Below are 19,061 nucleotides of genomic sequence, written 5' to 3'. Positions count from 1 at the left end.
ATCAGCAGTTGCCAGGGGCTAGGGGGGAAAGGGGATGGGGAATGACTGCTAATGGGTATGGGATTTCCTTTCAGGGTGATGAAGATATTCTGGAATTAGACAGTGGTGATTGTTGCACAACTTTGTGGATATATGGAAAAACCACTGAATTGTACCATTTTAAAAGCTTGACTATTATGTGAAATTTATAGCTCAATTTAAAAACAGATTTCTTGGTAATGATCGCTAGAACACATATATAGCTTTGCTTCCTCTTTCACTTGGCTCTGTCACTAAAATGGCGAAGAGTTGCCTTTTTTTTTTCTTAGTGTAAATCTATAAGGACAAAGAGAACAGGAGAAAACAGTGCAAAATTTTGGAAGCTGGAAAGCAGGTGGATTGGAGGTAGTCATTAACAGACCCCAGAAAGCTTAATCCTAAACCTGCAGCTAGAAAAGCTGAGAAGCCACCAATTTACATGATAGAACAGGCTCAGGAATTGAGGTATTAGGCACACTGGGTGGGAGTACAGGTGGGGCTAAAAAGAAGATTCGTTGGAAGTCTGTTTATGAAAACAGTTGGATATCCATGTCCTCTCCCTCCCCAACTATCCCTCCCTCCCTGAAAGAGGACTGGAAGTCTATCCCTAGGCACAGTGCAGGGCATGGGCCCAGTTCTAAAGCTGAGAGTCCCAGCCTTCTCTCTGACCCAGTTCACAGAATGCCAGAAGCCAGACCTTCTTTCTCCAGGCAATAAATGAGAGAAGGCTTCCCTGGAGAGTATGACCATCCCACAAGGAATGACCTAAAGATTCTGATATTGGGGTTCAACAATGAAACAACCCAGCCAGATAACCCTATAGGGAAGCCCTCAGTGAATAAGCCCTTCACATGGGTCACGGCTTCCACTTGATTTTTTAGACAATCAAGGGTCATGGGACATCTGAAGTAAACCTCTAACATAAAAGAGAGTGAACAAAACAACTAATCAAACCCCAAAAACCATGCAGGAAGCGAACACTCATTAATAGCCTTAGGGAGGTAAAGGATGATACTGCACCCATGAAACAAGAATAGTATGCTATAAAGATAGAAGTACTGTTAGAAGAAGAACAACAAAAAAGCTCTTAAAGACTAAACATATGAGGGTAGATATTAAACAACCAGTAGGTAAAAGATAAAGGTTTTGTGTGTATGTATGTGTGTGTGTGTTTTACCTCCCAGAAAGTATACCACAAAGATAAAAAGAAAGAAATAGAAAAGATAAGAGAATTAAAGACCAGTCCAGGATGCCCAATAGCCAAATATCAGAGTTCCAGAAATAGGGAACAGAGAAAATAGAGGGGAAAAAATTCAGTACAATTCCCAGAACTCAAAGACATAAATTTCCAAACTGAAAGGGCCCAGTGAGTACCAGGGCCAAAGTATAAAAATAATTTCACACCAAGGCACATCAAGTGAAGTTTCAGAAAAATAAAGACAAAAAGAAGATTCCACAGAAAGAAATAAACAAGACAGATATAAAGGACCAGGAATCAGAATGACTTTGGACTTCTTAAGAGCAACCCTGGAAACCAGAAGATAACGGAGCAACACCTTCAAAATTCGATGGGAAAATGATTTCCACCCTAGAATATTTACTGAGCCAAATTACTAAATACGTAGGAGGGTGTCATTAAGGTATTTCCAGACATTAGGTATCTCAAAAATTTTTTCTTCCTCAGAAAGCTTCAGGAAGGTATGCTCCACCAAAATGAAGGTGTTCACTAAAAATAAAGGAAGACCTGGGACACAGGAAACTGAAATTCAGCTCACAAGAGGGAATGGGGATCCCCAGAATGATGGTACAGCAAAATCCCAGGAGTAAAGCAACATATCCATATTGGATCAGGCCCAAAGGCTCTGAAAGACATTTCTTCAACAAGATAAAATTGATAGATAGCTGATAGGTCTGAACATACTAAGAGGTGACTTAGATCCTTTTTTGGAGAGTATGAGGTTGAATTATGATAATTTCACAGAAAATTAAGCAAATGAAAAACCAAGACAACTATTAACTCTTGGGAAAACAAAAGTTATATAGGAAATGAATAGTCATGATACTATACTACATAATGCAGCTATAAAAGGCATTTACATTGTCATAATATAGTAAACTTTGAATACTGACCTAACTAAACATACAATAGAGGCATTTGGGAGGACGAGAGGTCAGGAAAAGTCACTTAGAGGAGAAAAGAGGGCTAAATCTTGGTCTTCCACAGTGCAAAGCCAACCAGATAATGTTTAAAACTGAAACAATCTGGAAGTAACAATACCAGTAGTCATTTAGAGATATGGAGGTTAATACCAAATGAATCAGCTAAAAACGTTTTAAAGTGGTATGAAAAGGAAGGTAAAGAATTGCTGTTTTTCACAGCCAGCCCTTTAGAAGGATTTGATTATTTAAATATGTGAATTTATAACTTTGATATGAAGTAAAACTCCATTCAACATCGAAGTCAGTTGATTCTAAACTGACTGTGATAACAAAATGGTAGTCTAATGCCTTTTCCTTGCGAAGCAGCTTTAGGCCAAAGCTGAGGGTGACCCCAAGGGTCATCCTGTCCTCGCCCACAGGAGGCTGGAGACGATTCCAGCTAGGAGGGTGGGCTGGATGATGGCTCCCTCCTTTGCTTCTAGTAGGGTAAGAGGTCTCAGTTGTCACACAGGCCCTGCTGCCCGGTGCAGCAGCCCCATCCTACCTACCCTCCTGCATGGGATGGAGACAGAATGACAGGAAGAAGGAAGGCTTGGTATCTGCCACACCCTGAGGGGTATCCAGGGTTAAGGCAGGATTCTGCTCCCCCACTGTTCGTATGAAGAAAGTCTGGCTCAGAAAGCGGAAAGGAGCTGGCCCAAGGTCACAAAGAGCTGGGACTGGTCTAAACAAAAGAGCTCTGAGGCCAACTTGCTGGATTCACATTCTAGTTCCAAAATGGCAGATCCCAGGGCTGAGAAAGGGAAAACACAGGTGAGTCGGAGACATCTTTTTTTCCCAGAAAGCGAAGAAGTGCTCAAAGACCGCTGGAGTTTGTCAGAAGGACCCTGGAGCCAACTTGAAGAGGCACCTGCCAACCACATATGAGACAATTCCAGCATCAATAAGAATAATTTACCCCGCCTCTTTAAAAGGAACTATACAGTTCAATCCCAGCTGATGAGGAAAAACCCTTGTTTCTAGAAGAGTGCAAGCTAACTAATGTAAAAGAAAAGACAGAATTAGAAAATCACCTGTTTGTAACCCCCAGTGTAATAATTAACTCAGGCAAGGACCACCAATAGATGCCCAAACCATGAGACAAAGGGTTGGGGGAGAACAGGATATCCACATGCCATAGTATCATCCCCAAAGTCCTTGCTGGTTGTTTACAGAAAAAGGCAGTCTACAATGGTGCAGCCCTGCTGTCACCACCACATGATCAAACTTTTAGCATCACCAGTGGTGGAGCAACATAACATTATGTATTTCCTAATGGGGTAAGATACTCAGCTGGGGAGTATCTTTGCTAAAAAAATCATTAAACGAATCTGCCTTTAGACCTAAATTCTAGTTTACAGGACACAGAAGAACGAATGAAATAAAACTATGAGGAAACAGACAAATTCAGAGACAGTCTACAAACAACAACTGTACCCATCGAAGAGTCAATGTCATGAAAAAACATGCATGTGTGGGTGTGGAGAGGGTTCTATATTTTAAAAGATTGAAGAAACGTAACAACCAAATGCAATTTGTAAATTTTGACAAGATTTTGGTTGGGAAAAAAGCTGTAAGAGATTTTTATTTGGTTTTGTTTTTTGGTTTTTTGGGTTTTTTTAAAATACAATTTATTTATTTATTTATTTATTTTGGGCCGCATCGGATCTCCCTTGCTGTGCGTGGGCTTTCTCTAGTTGTAGCGAGAGGGGGCTACTCTTTTTTGTGGTGCGCAGACTTACTGCGGTGGTTTCTCTTGTTGCAGAGCACGAGCTCTAGGCGTGCGGGCTTCAATAGTTGTGGCGTGCAGGGCTCAATAGTTGTGGCTCACGGGCTCTAGAGCGCAGGCTCAGTAGTTGTGGCACATGGGCTTAGCTGCTCCGCGGCATGTGAGATCTTCCCGGACCGAGGCTCAAACCCGTGTCCCCTGCATTGGCAGGCAGATTCTTAACCACTGCGCCACCAGGGAAGTCCCTGTTTTTTGGGGGGTTTTGGCCGTGCCGCAGAGCATGTGGGATCTTAGTTCCCTGACCAAGGATCGAACCCGCACCCCCTGCACTGGAAGCGCAGAGTCTTAACCATGGGACCGCTGGGGAAGTCCCTGTAAGAAATATTTTTAAGAAGCTGGGGCAATTTGAACATGGACTGAATGTTAGCTGATACTTGGGAATTATTACTGCTTTTCTTAGATGCAATAATGGAACATTAGTCTGCTAGAAAAATATACTTTTAGAGGCCGAAGGCTGAATGAAGTTCTTGGAGGTGACATGACATGAGGTTTGCAAGTTATTTTCAAAATAGGAAAAAAAGAAAGATAACAGATAAAATTAACAATAGGTGAATCTAGGTGGTGGGTATATGTATGAACATTTTCTCTGTATGTTTGAAATTCTGAATAATAACTGTTTAGAAAAAACATAAAGGCAATTGTGTACAAATCCAATTTCCTCCTATATAAGAACTGTGCTAGCTGCTAAGACGACACTATATTCCCATCACATTATTGACACATTATTACATTGACAGTGGGCTCTTTCACAGCATGAGCACAAAATGTGTGTTGTAAGCCTCCTTGAAATTTCTCAGAAACTATCAAAAGTTTTGTTTTGATAAGAAAAAAATTCCAGCTCCACCACTACAGGATGTGATTTTGAGCAAATTACTTAACTCCACCATGCCTCAGTTTCCTCACCTGTAAAATGGGCATACTAACAGAACCTAAACCATTAGATTGTTAGGAGTATTGAATGAATTAGTATACATATGCCTGATGTAGAGACTAAGTGTGCAATAAATGTTAGGTAGTTCAGTGATAAATTTTTTTCTGCAAATCTGCTGCATCTGAATCCGGGACCCTGCCTGTACCCAGAGATTTGGAGCTGCTCAACAGAGCCAGAGGGGGCCTCACCCTCCCACTCTGGATCATCCTGGGAGTCTCCTCCTGTGGTGTCCCCATTAAGCTAGTCTAGGTTGAGATGCCTGTTCTCCCTTGGTCTGGGCACTCCAAGACCCAGAGGTGTGAGTTCCTGCCAGATCACCAGGGTGAGCCAGGAGGTGGAATCCCCCAGGACCTCTGCCATCCTGTTTTCCTCCTTAGTCCCAAAGTCCCTGAGAGGAAAGAGCCACCCCAGGTGGTAGGCAGTGCATGTCCAGCCCTATCTACCACCCCAGGATGGCCTGGCCATCCTTTCTGTACGGGGACCCTAGCACACCTTGGCCATGAACAAGGGGTTGGAAAAGGTCCTCTTTGTGGGAAAGGAGCAGGTCTGGGCTACAGTCCTGTACCTGTTATGCCTGGCCTGGGCAAGCCACTTACTTCACTTCTTTCACTCACTCATGCATTCAACAATTATTTATTGCACATCTACTTTGTGCCAGGTCCTTGGGCTGCATAAATGAACAAAGCAGACAAGTATCCCTGCCCTTATGGAGTTTACATTCTAGTGGGAAACAAACAAGTAAGTTTATTTATTAAAGAGTGATGGCAGGAACTTCCTTGGTGGCGCAGTGGTTAAGACTCCATGCTCCCAGCGCAGGGGGCCCGTGTTCGATCCCTGGTCAAGGAACTAGATCCCACATGCGTGCCACAACTAAGAGTTCGCATGCCACAACTAAGGAGCTGGTGAGCCACAACTAAGGAGCCCACGAGCCGCAACTAAGGAGCCCTCCGGCCGCTACTAAGACCTGGCACAACCAAATTAATTAATTAATTAATTAATTTTAAAAAGAGTGATGGCAGACACTAATATATATAAAATGGATAACTAATGAGAACCTGCTGTATAGCACACACTTCGCTGTATAGTAGAGGCTAGCACAGCATTGTGAAACAACTGTACCCCAATAAAAACAAAAAAAAGAGTGGTGCCAGAGATCGGGAAAAGGAAAGGTATTACTGCAGCAGCAGGATAGGGGCAGGTTGTAGTACTTTATAGGGTGTTGGGCTGGGCCTCACTGACAAGGCGAGATTTGGGCACAGGCTTGAGGTGTTTAATGCAGCCCGTGTCTGGCTGAAGGATTCCCTGGACAGAAGGAACAGCCAGAACAAAGATCCCAGAGTGGGGATGCACCCGGCATGGCTGAGGAACAGCAAGGAGGCCAGTGTGGCTAGAGCGGCGCCACTAAGGTGGAACATGACAGGACATGAGGTCAGCAAGTTCCGGGGTCAGATCCTGTGGCCATTGTCACAACCTTGGCTTTTACTCTGAGTAAAATCAAGAGCCATGGGAAGGCTTTGAGCAAAGGAGTGTCATTATCTGACTTGCAGTTTAAAAGGGTGGTTCAGGCTGTGTTGAAAATCAGTACAATAGGGGCAGATAATCCCCACTGCCTCATGGCACTGCTGTGAAGGTCCAAGGAGAACTGGGGTGCGGAAACATTTTATACTGAGTATAGTACAGTGTTTCTGGGAGAAAGAAACTAGCTGCTTCACTCCTTCCCATCCTACTGAAGGGACAATTGAGTGAGGAGAGGATTTAATTTGCCCTAGGTCAGATGTTCTACAACCAATTTAGGATCTGGGAATCCCCTACTCTTCTCCCAGCTGCCGTGTGGCAGGTAGGTTAATAGCATGACCTTTGGACATGATCTCAGCTAGCACAGCTGAGTAGGACTGACCGAGCCTTCCCCTAGAATTCATTCATCCAACAAATATGTATCAAGCACCAGTTCTGTGCCTGTCACTAGGACACAGGGGCATTTGGAGACACCTGGCGATGGCTGAGCCCCAGTCTCACTCAGAGACCAGGCTACCAGTGGCTGAGGTTGGGCTTAGCGATCGGGGTCAATCTGTGGCTGGGGTCAGGTCACAACTGAGGCTGGAGGCAGGGAGACCAGTCAGGAGGCTGTGGTGAAAAGTCAAGCAGGCCTGTTGGAGGCTATAGCTAGGAGCACTGGAGGAAAGGGGACGAAGAATAAAAGTGTCAGGAGGAGGTCCACAGGACTCAGGCAAAACTGGATATGGATAGAGGGGTGAGACCAAGATGCTTGGTGAGCTTTTCTGCTTGGGTGATGGAGATGATGTCATTCACAGAAACAAGAAGTCCTTGGCACATTTGAGGAACAGAAAGAAGTACAGTGCGTCTGAGCCTAGTGAGCGAGGGGAAGGGTGGTTTCAGATGATGTTGAGGGGACAGGCTGGGCTGCAGCTTAGGTATTATTCCAAGCACAATGGGAAGCTGGCAAAGGGTGTCAAGCAGGGAGGGGCTGGGGCTGGTTTATGTTTTTAGATGATGTGCAGCATATAGATTTACCAAGGGCAGGAGTGGAAGCCTGGAGGTTAGTTAGGAGTAAAGTAGTTTAGGTGAGAGATGGTGGTGGAGACAAGGAAAAGTGGATGGGTTCGATAGCTGTTTTGAAAGTAGAAATGTCAGGACTTGCTGTGGGAGTGAGTTCAAAGACGGTGGCCGGGGCTTCCCTGGTGGCGCAGTGGTTGAGAGTCCGCCTGCCGATGCAGGGGACCACGGGTTCGTGCCCCAGTCTGGGAAGATCCCACGTGCCGCCAAGCGGCTGGGCCCGTGAGCCATGGCCGCTGAGCCTGTGCGTCCGGAGCCTGTGCTCCGCAACGGGAGCGGCCACAACAGTGAGAAGCCCGCGTACCGCAAAAAAAAAAAAAAAAAAAAAAAAAGACGGTGGCCGGGTTTAGAGCTATACAATGGATGGTGGCATTTGCTGGGGTGGAGAAGATGGGAAACACATTCTGGAATCGGTAGACCCTAGAGTTTGGTTCTGGCTGTATTCTATGTGACACCCACGTGTTGACCTCAGGTAGATGACTGAAACTTGAAGAAGAGTGAGCATACACCTTTGTAAATGACCAAATTACGGGCAGCATTTTCAACCATGGGATCAGGGCTGAGCTCTGGGGACCCTCAATGTGTAGAGATCGGATGAGGAGCAGCTCTGAGCAGTGCAGAGGAGTGGTCAGGGATCAGAAGGAAAACGGGGAGAGGGTGTGATCACAGATCCCAATAAAGGAGTGAAGGAGTGTCAGCTGTGCCAAATATCACTGAGGGAAATGCCCACTGGTCTGGGCCACATGGAGGTCATGGGAGATCTTGACAAAAGCAGTTCTGAGAATTGGGTTGGGAGGCGATTGGGAGGGAAGAAGTGAAGCCAGCATGGGAGGGAGAGCAGAGAGGTGAGGGTAGCCCCTGGAAGAGAACACAGGTCACGGTGTTTGAACATATTTGTCCAGATGGAAACGCCTCAGAAGGGAGGGCGGGAGGGAAGGAGGGACTGATGATGCTGAGGAGGAGGGGTTCTGCTGAGCTCCTGCGCAGTGAGTCCCTGGTACTTCCACAGAGCCGCCCCTGTGTGGCTGACCAGCCTCCTCCCCAGGCAAGAGCGGTCCTGGAGTGCCTCTCTGTGAAGGCACCAGACCAACTCCCTGATGCCTCTCTTTTCCTGCTCTCCGGCTCTCAGACCTGCCTCCTCAGCCTGGCAGCTAATTTCCCAATTGCTGCCACCAACAGCCCATCCACTGGGTTTGGGGAAAAAGTGAAGCTTTGTGAATTACACCAAGGCCTTGGCTCCTGACTTTCCTGACTTGGCGGATATCTGTCTCATCATTTTATTGTCACAATAGCCCTGTGAGCCTCAGGGAGATTAAATGAGATGTACAAACTAGCCAAGTGCCAGCAAGTGGCAAACCCAGGATTTGGGCCCAGGTCTGAGCTGTCCGCAGAGCCCATTCTCTTAAGTACCTTGCCTCCCATAGAGCCCTTAACTCACTTTCACCAGTCTTAGTGAAGGCCATGCCGCCTACAGCCCCTATTCCCAAGGGGTTGGATTCAAAAGGCAGATACGATTCCTTCCCAATCCTTTTGGGCAGTGTCTACCTTCCTTACTCTCCAGAGAAGCTTAATTATCAGTTCACTAGTTCTGTCCTTCTTGGGAATGGTCCTTTTGGAGCATTTCCCAACATCTCTGGCGCTCTGCTTACATGCCTCCAGAGCACAGAGCTCAGTACCTCCACAAGCAGCTCATTCTAGGCAGGATGGTGTGGCAATCCAGAGTGTGGACTCCAGTTGGTTGAATCGCAACTCTGCTTCCTACTAGCATCCTGTGCCTCAGTTTCCTCATCTGTAAAATCGTAGTAATAGTACCTACTTCCTAGTATGATAATGAGGATGAAATAAGATGCTACATTTAAGTTGCTTGGTAAGTGCTTAATAAATTTTAGCTACTGACACTGTCATTATTGCTATTTTTCCTGAGGTAGAGCTACAACTTGCTCTCTATGACTTCTACACTTTGGGCCTAGCCCTGTCCCTTGGAATTCTGCCCTCTTCCGTACTCCCTGTAGGCTATTCCTATTGTCCTGCATTTCTCAATTTTCATTTTCTCCTGACACCAATTTTTTTGTGTGTGCAAGCTCAGTTACTCATCATGCTAACATGATTTTCCTAAGATCATGATTTCTTCTTGACAGAGTCACTGGCTGTTTGCTAGGCAAGCTCAACGCTGTCAAACATTGAGGCGGGTGGGAGAATTGTAGCTTCAAGGTCTCTCTCCTCCTGCCCTCACAGGCCTTCTTGTTGGCTCCTGGGCTTCTGCATTCCCTGACTTTGGAATCCCAATCAGTGGGCCTAACTGACTGCATATCCTAAACGTCTATCAGGGCAGGATTATGTCAAGGTGAAGGGTACACACTCTAGAGCCAGACAGAGCCAAGTTCAAATCCAGAATCTTCTGCTTACCTGCTGTGTGATCTTGGCCAAGAAGCCTCCCTGAACCTCAGTTTCGTTACCTGCAAAATGAATTTTTAAATTTTTAAATTTTTAATTTTTTTTGGCCACACCGCATGTCACCTGAGATTTTTTTTTTTTTTTTAATTTTATTTATTTTTGGCAGCACTGGGTCTTCATTGCTGCGCATGGGCTTTCTCTAGTGGCGGCGAGCCGGGGTTACTCTTTGTTGTGGTGTGCGGGCTTTGCATTGTGGTGGCTTCTCTTGTTGCGGAGCACAGGCTCTAGGCGCACAGGCTTCAGTAGTTGTGACACGCGGGCTCAGTAGTTGTGGCTCACAGGCTCTAGGGCGCAGACTCAGTAGTTGTGGCGCATGGGCTTAGTTGCTTCACGGCATGTGGGATATTCCCGGGACCAGGGATAGAACCCGTGTCCCCTGCAGTGGACGCATTTTTTTGTGTGTGTGCTGCCAGATTCTTTTATTAGCCAAGTAGGACAAAGAACAGGTCACAATGTCACAGGAAGTCAGACAGACGGACAGAGGGATACACGAGACAGAGTGTCATGCTGTACTACACAGGGGGCGGAGCAGGGGAGGGGCATTTGAGTCTTGTTTTTTCAACTAACAGAATAAATAAATACAGTACACAGTGGTTTTGCCACAGGCTGGCATAACCTCTAAGCACAAAAGGTCACAAAACAGCTGGTTTGGAAAGAAGTCTGTACAGCCCGCTGCTACAGAGTCGGGGTGGGGGCCCAGGCCCCTGGATCGTGCTCTGGGGAAGTGAGGAAGCAGGGAAATGGAGACCTCGAACAGGAGGGAGAAGAAAGGAATAAGGCCTTCCTGGAAGGAACAGTCAGAGCCTCTGGCTCTCAGCCTTGAAGTGACCGGGCTGACCTTGGAGAGACTTCAGCCTCAGTCTCAGGTGCAGTGGGCCCGTCCCAAGCTCATAGGAGATGCAGGGTACTGCTTACAAATGCTCCCCTCTTGCTCTCTGGCTGCTTTCAGTCACTGAGGCTGGTCCCCTAAGCTACATTGAGATCTCCCCGGGGAAGGGGACCACATACACTTTCCTTACCTTCTCTGGGCTGGTGGAATTGGGTCAATTGAATGAGCAAGTATTGTCAAAGCTCTGAGGGAAGCTGGGCTGAGCCGGAGGTGGGCCTGGTTCTGACGTAACAGAACATGACTCCGGGGTGGAATTCATCCTTGGGAAGTCAGGGGAGGCTTCCTGGAGGAGGTGGTAATGTCTAGAGCTATTGGATTCCAAGGTCCAGTGATAGTTATTTGCCTCCAGAGACGCAAAAAGCTTTAGTCCTCATGCCTGGGCTAGTTGAGATTGCTTTCATTTCAGAAATAGAACTTCCTGGAGCTGATCCCAGAGGATAAACCAGAAATCCCTATTGTCTCCTAGAGTCTCTGCTACCTTCCCGTCTCCCTGCCCAAGTCTCTCCTCTGATCTCCTGTGGCTGTTGGATTCACCTTCCAAATCCCAGATACCTGATCCTGGCTCAACTGATCCCCCTGTTCAGAAACCCTCACCTGCCTGCCTTGGTCCCTGCCGCATCAAAGTGAGATCTTGGATTCAGGACCCTCAGCCCCACCTCTCATGAAGCCAGCCACCAATTCCCCATCATCCACAAAGTCTCACTCCACTGCTTTGTTCAAACAGCTTTCCTGGCCCAAGCTACCATCGCCCTCACTTTTCTCCCATCCAAAGCCTTCTCCATCTGCCCCAGCCCAGACGAACTCCCCAAGGGTCATGGGGTTAGCTGCTGGAGCACCAGGGAAGTCCCTATCTGCAAAATTTGACTGATAATAATCTTGCCTGATTTATAGGGTATTATGGGGACTGATTAAGATAATGTATATAAAACAGTACAGTGCCTATCTCAGTAAACATTTGCGATTAATATCCTAGGGCTGTGCTGTCTAACAGGGCAGCCACTAGCCACATGTGGCAGTTGAAGCCTTGAAACATGGCTAGTCTGAATTGAAATGTGCTGTTAAGTGTAAAACACACACCGGGTTTCAAAGATTTAGTAGAGAAAGAAAATGTAAAATATCTTGGTAATAATTTTCTATATCGATTATACATTGAAGTGAAAATATTTTGGATATATTGGGTTAGATAAAATGTATTATTACAATTAATGTCACTTTCTATAGTTTATTAATATAGCTACTAGAGAATTTGAAATTACATGTGGCTCGGTTTTGTGGTTTGCATATTTGTTTTGGACAGTGATAGTACAGTGGAGTGTTATGTCGGGGGGTTTGTTGGTGGTGGGTTTTTTGGGTTTGGGGGTTTTTTTTCAGTGTAGGAGAAGAGAAACAGTATATTTGGTTTGGGGGCATTTGATTTTCAGTAGCTGCACCTGTCTCTTATAGGTGGTATTTGAGCTGCAAGTTTTCTTTATGTATTATAGAGATCCAGTCTTCTGTCTGTGAAGATGGGGAAATTAAAGCCCATAAGAAATGGGATATGCCTAGGGCCACAGAAGTTAATGGTGGCAGAACCCAGACACCTCCCCCCATCCCAGCAGGTGGCTTCCTATCTGTACGATGCTGCCACCTGGTGGCCATCCATATATGACGGCTGCAAACTCAACAGCCACTGGGCTCCCTTCAGGAGGGGCACTCTGCTGCCATCTACTCCCCAATCCTCTGCAAGGACAGGGAGGGTCCTCCTCTTCCTGCTCCTCAACCAGACTGTACTGAGCCCCAGCCTGACAAAGGTATGACAGCACAGTGACTGAGGAAGGCACGCTCCCCGGTTACACACAAGCGCAGGTTTGAATCTCTACTCTGATCCTTTCTAGCTATGTGCCCCTGGACAACTCACTTACTCTGACCCTCAGTTTCCCCATATGTAAAATGTGGATAACAGTACTTGCCTTAAAGCTACTGAATGAGATAATATCTGCAATTTGAGTCAACAAATATTTAGAGAACACAACTTAACGCACTGTTCCTGGTGCTGGGATACAGCAGTGACCTAAACAGACAAGTCCAGTGGTTCTCAAAGTGTGGTCTCCAGACCACTGACATCAGCACTACCTGGGGACTTGATAGAAATAGAAATTCTCAGGCCTCCATCCCAGATCTACTGAATCTGATGCACGCTCAAGGTTGAGAACCACTGGACTCAAGAGGCACAGACTCCGGACTATCAGTTGGGGTTAAGTGTTATGAATGTGGCAGGTAAACAGCTTAAGAATGATGGCTAGAGGTGGGGCAGCGGGCAGAAACATTAACTGATCTGTGATGATCAAGGAAGGGCTGTTTGATAAGGTGACAAGTTCCAGCAAAGATCTGAAAGCAATTATCTAGAGGAAAGGGAATGTTCCCTTTTAGATGTTTCCTTTATTTATAAAATAAGTCCATGTAATATACAGCATGGTGACTATAGTTAGGAACTGTAATCTCTATTCTGATCAACTATACATCCAGCTAAAAATTGAGACTGCTATTCATAATGAAAAAAGCAGCACTTTAGGGAACTGTCTCTGCCACACTAAGTGATTCTGATGTAACTAGCCTTTGGGGGTCTGGCTTACACGTGTATGCCTCCAATGATTAGGAGATCCACTCTTCATGAAGCAGTTTTATTTCCTCTTAGCAGCTCTCTTGTAGAAAACTCTTCTTTATCTGATGCTTAAATCTCTCTACAACTCCTACCCACCCACTGGCCAAGTTCTACCACTTAAGAACTACAAGCAACAAGACTGCTTGCTCCCTCTTCCCCAAGACAGAACTTAAAGTCCCTTATACATCTTCTCTTTGGCCCACTTAAGGTCAGCAATGCTCCCCTGAGACCACGTTTGGGGAAAGGTTTTCCAGATCCTTCATTAAGAGACTGAGAATGGCCTTGATAGTATTCTCCTGGGCAAAAGGGAGCCATGACACCATCACCCAGGTCAATGAAGCGAACCGGAAGAAGAAACAACTGGCAAGACCTCAAATATAGATGGTTTTCTCCAGAGGACTTGCTTTTCTACAAAGAGCCCAGACACTCCCACCTGGGACCACATTAGCTCTGAAATCTGAGGATTTCCGGCTTAAATTGAAGGTCAAGTTCAGTTCCCTCACCTTGGGGCTATGGGCGGGGCTGAGGGCAGAGCCTAAACTTAATCTCTGGGCACTAACTCCAGTATGTGCCCAGAGGGCTACCCCAACTTTCTTTGCCTACAGCTCTCTGCTCCCTAACGCATTTCATCTTAATGTCCTTTTCTTTCTCATTTCTTTAACTCCCCTGAGAATAGAGCCCAAGAATGCATGTTTGTTTTAATGTATCCAGGATCTAGAGAAGTCCTTCAACTATCTAATTGACTACAGAAGGCGAAGCCCATTCTTTCAATGATTCAGCAAACAAATCTTTATAGAGCCCCTACTTTTGCAGACTGGGCTGGCAGACACTGAACAAGACATACTCTCTGCCCTCTCAGAGCTCACAGATTAGTGGGGAAATAGGCTATTAGAACAGAGGGAGACTAGTGGTACCACGAGGAGAGTAAGGGTGTTGGGGGAACTGAGTGGAGAAGCATCTTGAGGGGCATCCAGGAAGATAACTTTGCGAGTGATGAAAAGCTGATTCCAACAGGTGAACAGAAGGTAGTGAGGCCAAGCTGGGGAGAGGAGATACTGAAGGAGCCAGGCTGGGAGGGGGAAGCATGAGCAAAAGACTGAAGGCATGGAGAATTGGAAAACTGAAAGGAACTAGGTTTGGCTTGGGCAGAGAGGGTGAAGGGTATGGCAGGGTTAGATAAAACACTGGAGATTCGTGGAGACTGGCTTCTAGACTGAAGAGTGGGGCAGGGATAAAATAGCAGGATAGTGACAGAATCCAATTAATTTTAGATCACACAGCTGCAGTGTGGCCTAGGGATAGGCAGGGGCTTGGGGGAAGACAGGGAGACTTGGAGAGACTGTTGCAGGAGCTCAGGTAAGAGAAAGGATCGAGAAGTAGGGACCATCTCCATGGCCCTGGTTGAGGCTGCACTTACAGCCAGCAGCTGGGCTTCCATGGTCTGCAGTCTCGGGGGGGGGGGGGGCAACATCTCGAGTCCTGCCCTGTCCACCTCAGTGGCCAGGAGGCTGCTTACGTTCCAACCTGGGCTGCACCAATTAGCTCTCCTTGTAACTTGCAAACAAAACCTAGAAATGAACTGCTTTCAGAGACCTGGCTGACTGCATCCCTTGTTACCAGGAAACAGCAGGACAGGTTGCAAAGTCCCATTACAGGAAATAAAAAGAACGCTCCAGCAAGCGCCAGCATTTTCCCACCAGGATTCCAGCCAGCTGTCATTCATGCTGCTTGGCAGAAGAACTGAACAGGCATAAGAATAGCAGCAGCTTCTTCAGTGCCAGGCACTGTGCTAAACGCTTCAATCTTATTTTTGTGATGCCCTATGAGGCTGCCCTTATCACAGGAATTTTCACTAAAGGGCTGAGGGGTTAAATAATTTGCCTGAGGTTAGAGCCTAAATCTGGGGAACTGGGATTTTCATCCTGGAATGCATACCTGAGGGTCTGTGCACCACGTGCTGCCTTAGAAACCAGAATGACAGTAGAAAAGTACCCTCATTTTTTCCCCTAATGTTTATTTTGGAATCCTTTAAGATTTACCAAAAAGTTGCAAAGGTATGGTGTTTCTGTATAACACTCATTTGGTTTCCTCATGTTAACATCTTACATTATAACAATACATTTGTCAAAACTAATGAGCATAGGTACATTACTACTAATTGGACTCCAGATTAGATATTAGCTTTTATACTAATGCCTCTTCTGGTCCAGGATCCAATGCATTATATCACATCTCCTTCAGCTCCTTTGGTCTTTTTTTTTTTAAATAAATTTATTTACTTATTTTTGGCTGCATTGGGTCTTCGTTGCTGCGTGCGGCCTGTCTAATTGCGAAGAGCGGGGGCTACTCTTCGTTGTGGTGCGCGGGCTTCTCATTGCAGTGGCTTCCCTTGTCGTGGAGCACGGGCTCTAGGTGCGCGGGCTTCAGTAGTTGTGGCTCGTGGGCTCTAGAGCGCAGGCTCAGTAGTTGTGGCGCACGGGCTTAGCTGCTCCTTGGAATGTGGGATCTTCCTGGACCAGGGCTTGAACCCGTGTCTCCTGCACTGGCAGGTGGATTCTTAACCACTGTGCCGCCAGGGAAGTCCCTCCTCTGGTCTTAAGTCCTTGTTTTTCGTAACTTTTGACCATTTAAATGTTGATAACGCAGTAGAACGTCCTCTAACTGGACTATGGGTTTTCAGAGAGAATTCAGAGGTGAAGTGCTCATCTTGTCAAATCAGAGTACTATCAACATGATATATCAGAAGTGTTAAGCAACCTTAATAGTTTGGTTAAGGTCTCTCCAGAACAAAGTTAACATTTTCCCTCTTCCATGTTCGTGAGTCACTAAGTCTAGCCCACAGTAAGTCCCACTTACTGGAAGGGGGAGCATCTACTTTTATTTAGAATCCTTTTTAAGATTTATGGCTTAATTTATTCAAATCACCTGCAGCAGCATGGACTCATTTTATACTTTGGGTTGTAATCACTCATTTTTAAGATGAAGAAACAAAGAGACTCAAAAAAGATGGCTTGTCCATCACACAGGGTAAGTTGGTAGGAGCCATGGCAAGACCCACCTCTCCAAGGTTCTTCCAAGTTGGAAGAGAACTGTGAAGAGATCTGTGTATCAAGGTAATGGAACGTTAATCAGCAATAAAAAGGAATGAAGTCCTGAAACATGCTGTGATGAACCCTGAAAACATTATGCCATTGTCTTGCCTTGGGGCAGCAGTCACTATCACACAGCGCTATGCTAAGCCTCTGCAGAACACTCAGTACCATCTGGTGCCACTGGGTCCTTGGAGCTGGATGCATGCTTCCGGAAAGCAGAAACTTTCTTTTTCATCACCGACGAAAATAGGGCTTGGTGTGTATTTGTGGGTGACCAAATCTTTATGTACTTTATGTACTGATGTGGAACAACCTCCAAGATCTGCCAAGTGAGAAAAAGCAAGATGCAAGAGTGCGATCCCTTTTTTGCACAGAAGGTGTGGGGGGCGAGTACACACCCACACGTGTTTATATATGGCTGTCTGGAAGGCTCTTCTGCTCAGGCTACATACACTTAGCTCAACAGTTTCCACTCCACTCCCGCTCTTTAAGAACTGGTCCACTTTTGGAATCAACACCTTCACTTTCAAAACAAGGTCTCCAAGGCCTTGGTCGGCTTTAGATGACTGAGGTAACTTAACACCACAACAAGCAGTGTAGAAAAGACCCAACCGCAGCCACCATTATCTCACCTTTCCTTAGGCTCCTCCTCCCAGGAAACCAGTTCCCAGAACACAGGCTCACCCTGTCCCATGGTAGGGGCTGAATCAGTACCTCTTGTGCTCCTCTTTGACAGGCTAGATACATTCTCTGAAGCAATGTATCTATTAAATGGCTGCTGGTTTATCAACGCACCCATGACCTCAAGACAGTCCCACACCCTGGTTAAATACAGAAGGAAGGAATCAAAATATCCCCAAGGGTGGCCCCTACACAAAGGAGAAAAGACTAGAGTCGAAAAGAACTTACATCAAGGCAATTTATTAACAGAAAACAATAATTTGAGGAGTCCTGTTCACAGACGGCGACCACGGCGACCCCCCTTCCTGCGGGTGCTGTCGGAGGGGATGGGGGTGACATCCTCTGTGGGGAGGAAGAGAAAACATCATTGCCTGGAGCTGGATGGGAAGGGGTCCAGGCCTCCCTAGGCCAATTGGTCTAACGGATCAGCAGTGGATCCTGCTGCTTCACAAGTTAAGTCCTCAGTATTTAACAGATAGATGTGGAGCTGCCCCATCTGCTGCTTCCTCAAAATTTCTGATGTGGTTTGAACTCAACTTACCAGAAGGGGAAACTGAGGCTCAGAGTGGGTCACTTGCACAGGATGTCAGAGGCAGGTGATAAATCCAGGTTTCTGACACCTAGCGCACTGACTCTAGTGGAAAAATCCTCATAAACTGAAGAATATCTCCTTTTTAATAGCTAGGAGGCTGAAAATGTTCTGAAAAAATCTTGAGAGGGCTAGACATTCGACTGAGGGATCAGTACACGTTGCCACAGAAACAATAGGGAAGGGCTAACATCTCCCTCCTAAGAGCTATAAGTGGCCAGATCAGACGTGAGGGTATAAATACTACACAAGTGTAGAGAACTGCTGTGATTCTCAACCATGGGAGCTACTGCCCCCTCCATACACTCTTGTCACAATGCCTGGCCTGCCCTACTGATATTGAGTAGTCAATGATCACACAGGAGACACCCCCCCCAAATACCAACAGCAACCCCCATGAGAACACTGGAAAGGACAATTCATCTCCTGTCAGTTCCACCAGTCACCATCAGGCACAGAAGTTCAGAAATGAGACGGCGCTGTCCCAAAGCAGGACATTCACATCAAGGCAACAAGGGTGTTCAGGGAGAGAGTTTATGTCACATGGTGCCTCTTGCACTCCCTATTAACAAACCTAACTGCCAAAAGTTACCAGACTAGGCCCTGTATCCACTGAGCAGACCACATGCTTTCCGGGGTCAGTGCTTCAAAGCAAATCCAAGCATAAGCCAAAGAGGGGCACTCACCAATCCGCCCAATCTTCATTCCTGAGCGGGCAAGGGCTCTAAGGGCTGACTGGGCCCCTGGTCCAGGAGTCTTGGTCCTAGGATATGAATATCTAAATTAAGAAAAGCTTTTGGCCAAGTCATGAGAAGATCCCACAACCCTCTAGTTCAGGGCTCTACAAACTTTGTTTCTGCAAAGGGCCAGACCGTAAATACTTCAGGCTTAGTATGCCACTTACTTTTTGTCACACACTCCCCCCAGCACCATGGGTCACAGTTTGTATCCTGCTCTGCCTGCACCCTGTTCAAAGAAGTGCCCCTTTTGGTCACATGCTGTGATTCTAAGTGTTTCTGGTGATCTGTCCTTTTCCATCCTCCCAAGACCACAACACTATCAACGGTCCACTGGACCACTTTAACAACTTCCTATCTGGTCTGTTCCCAACACAGCAGTCATCTTAGAAGACAAATAACAGAGCTTCCCGGGTGGCGCAGTGGTTGAGAGTCCACCTGCCGATGCAGGGGACACAGGTTCGTGC

At 46.4% G+C, this 19,061-nt stretch overlaps 1 protein-coding gene across 2 annotated transcripts in view; it reads right to left on the bottom strand.

The window, feature by feature from the left end:
* Positions 1 to 17,488: 17,488 nt before the first annotated feature.
* RPS14 (ribosomal protein S14) overlaps positions 17,489 to 19,061 on the bottom strand; it is a 4,270-nt gene continuing 2,697 nt past the window's right edge. For both annotated transcript variants that reach the window (XM_027081571.1, XM_027081572.1), the window contains exons 4-5: positions 18,544 to 18,620; positions 17,489 to 17,610 (exon numbers count right to left, since the gene is read on the bottom strand). In XM_027081571.1, coding sequence (XP_026937372.1) covers positions 17,543 to 17,610; positions 18,544 to 18,620 — 145 coding nt within the window. In that variant the 3' untranslated portion in view covers positions 17,489 to 17,542. The remainder of the gene's footprint in view (positions 17,611 to 18,543; positions 18,621 to 19,061) is intronic.

This window comes from Aethalodelphis obliquidens, unplaced genomic scaffold, assembly GCF_003676395.1.
Source record: "Aethalodelphis obliquidens isolate GAN/ISIS:26980383/991018 unplaced genomic scaffold, ASM367639v1 scaffold45, whole genome shotgun sequence".
Lineage (NCBI taxonomy): Eukaryota > Metazoa > Chordata > Mammalia > Artiodactyla > Delphinidae > Aethalodelphis > Aethalodelphis obliquidens.
This window is presented reverse-complemented; position numbering and strand designations above follow the sequence as displayed.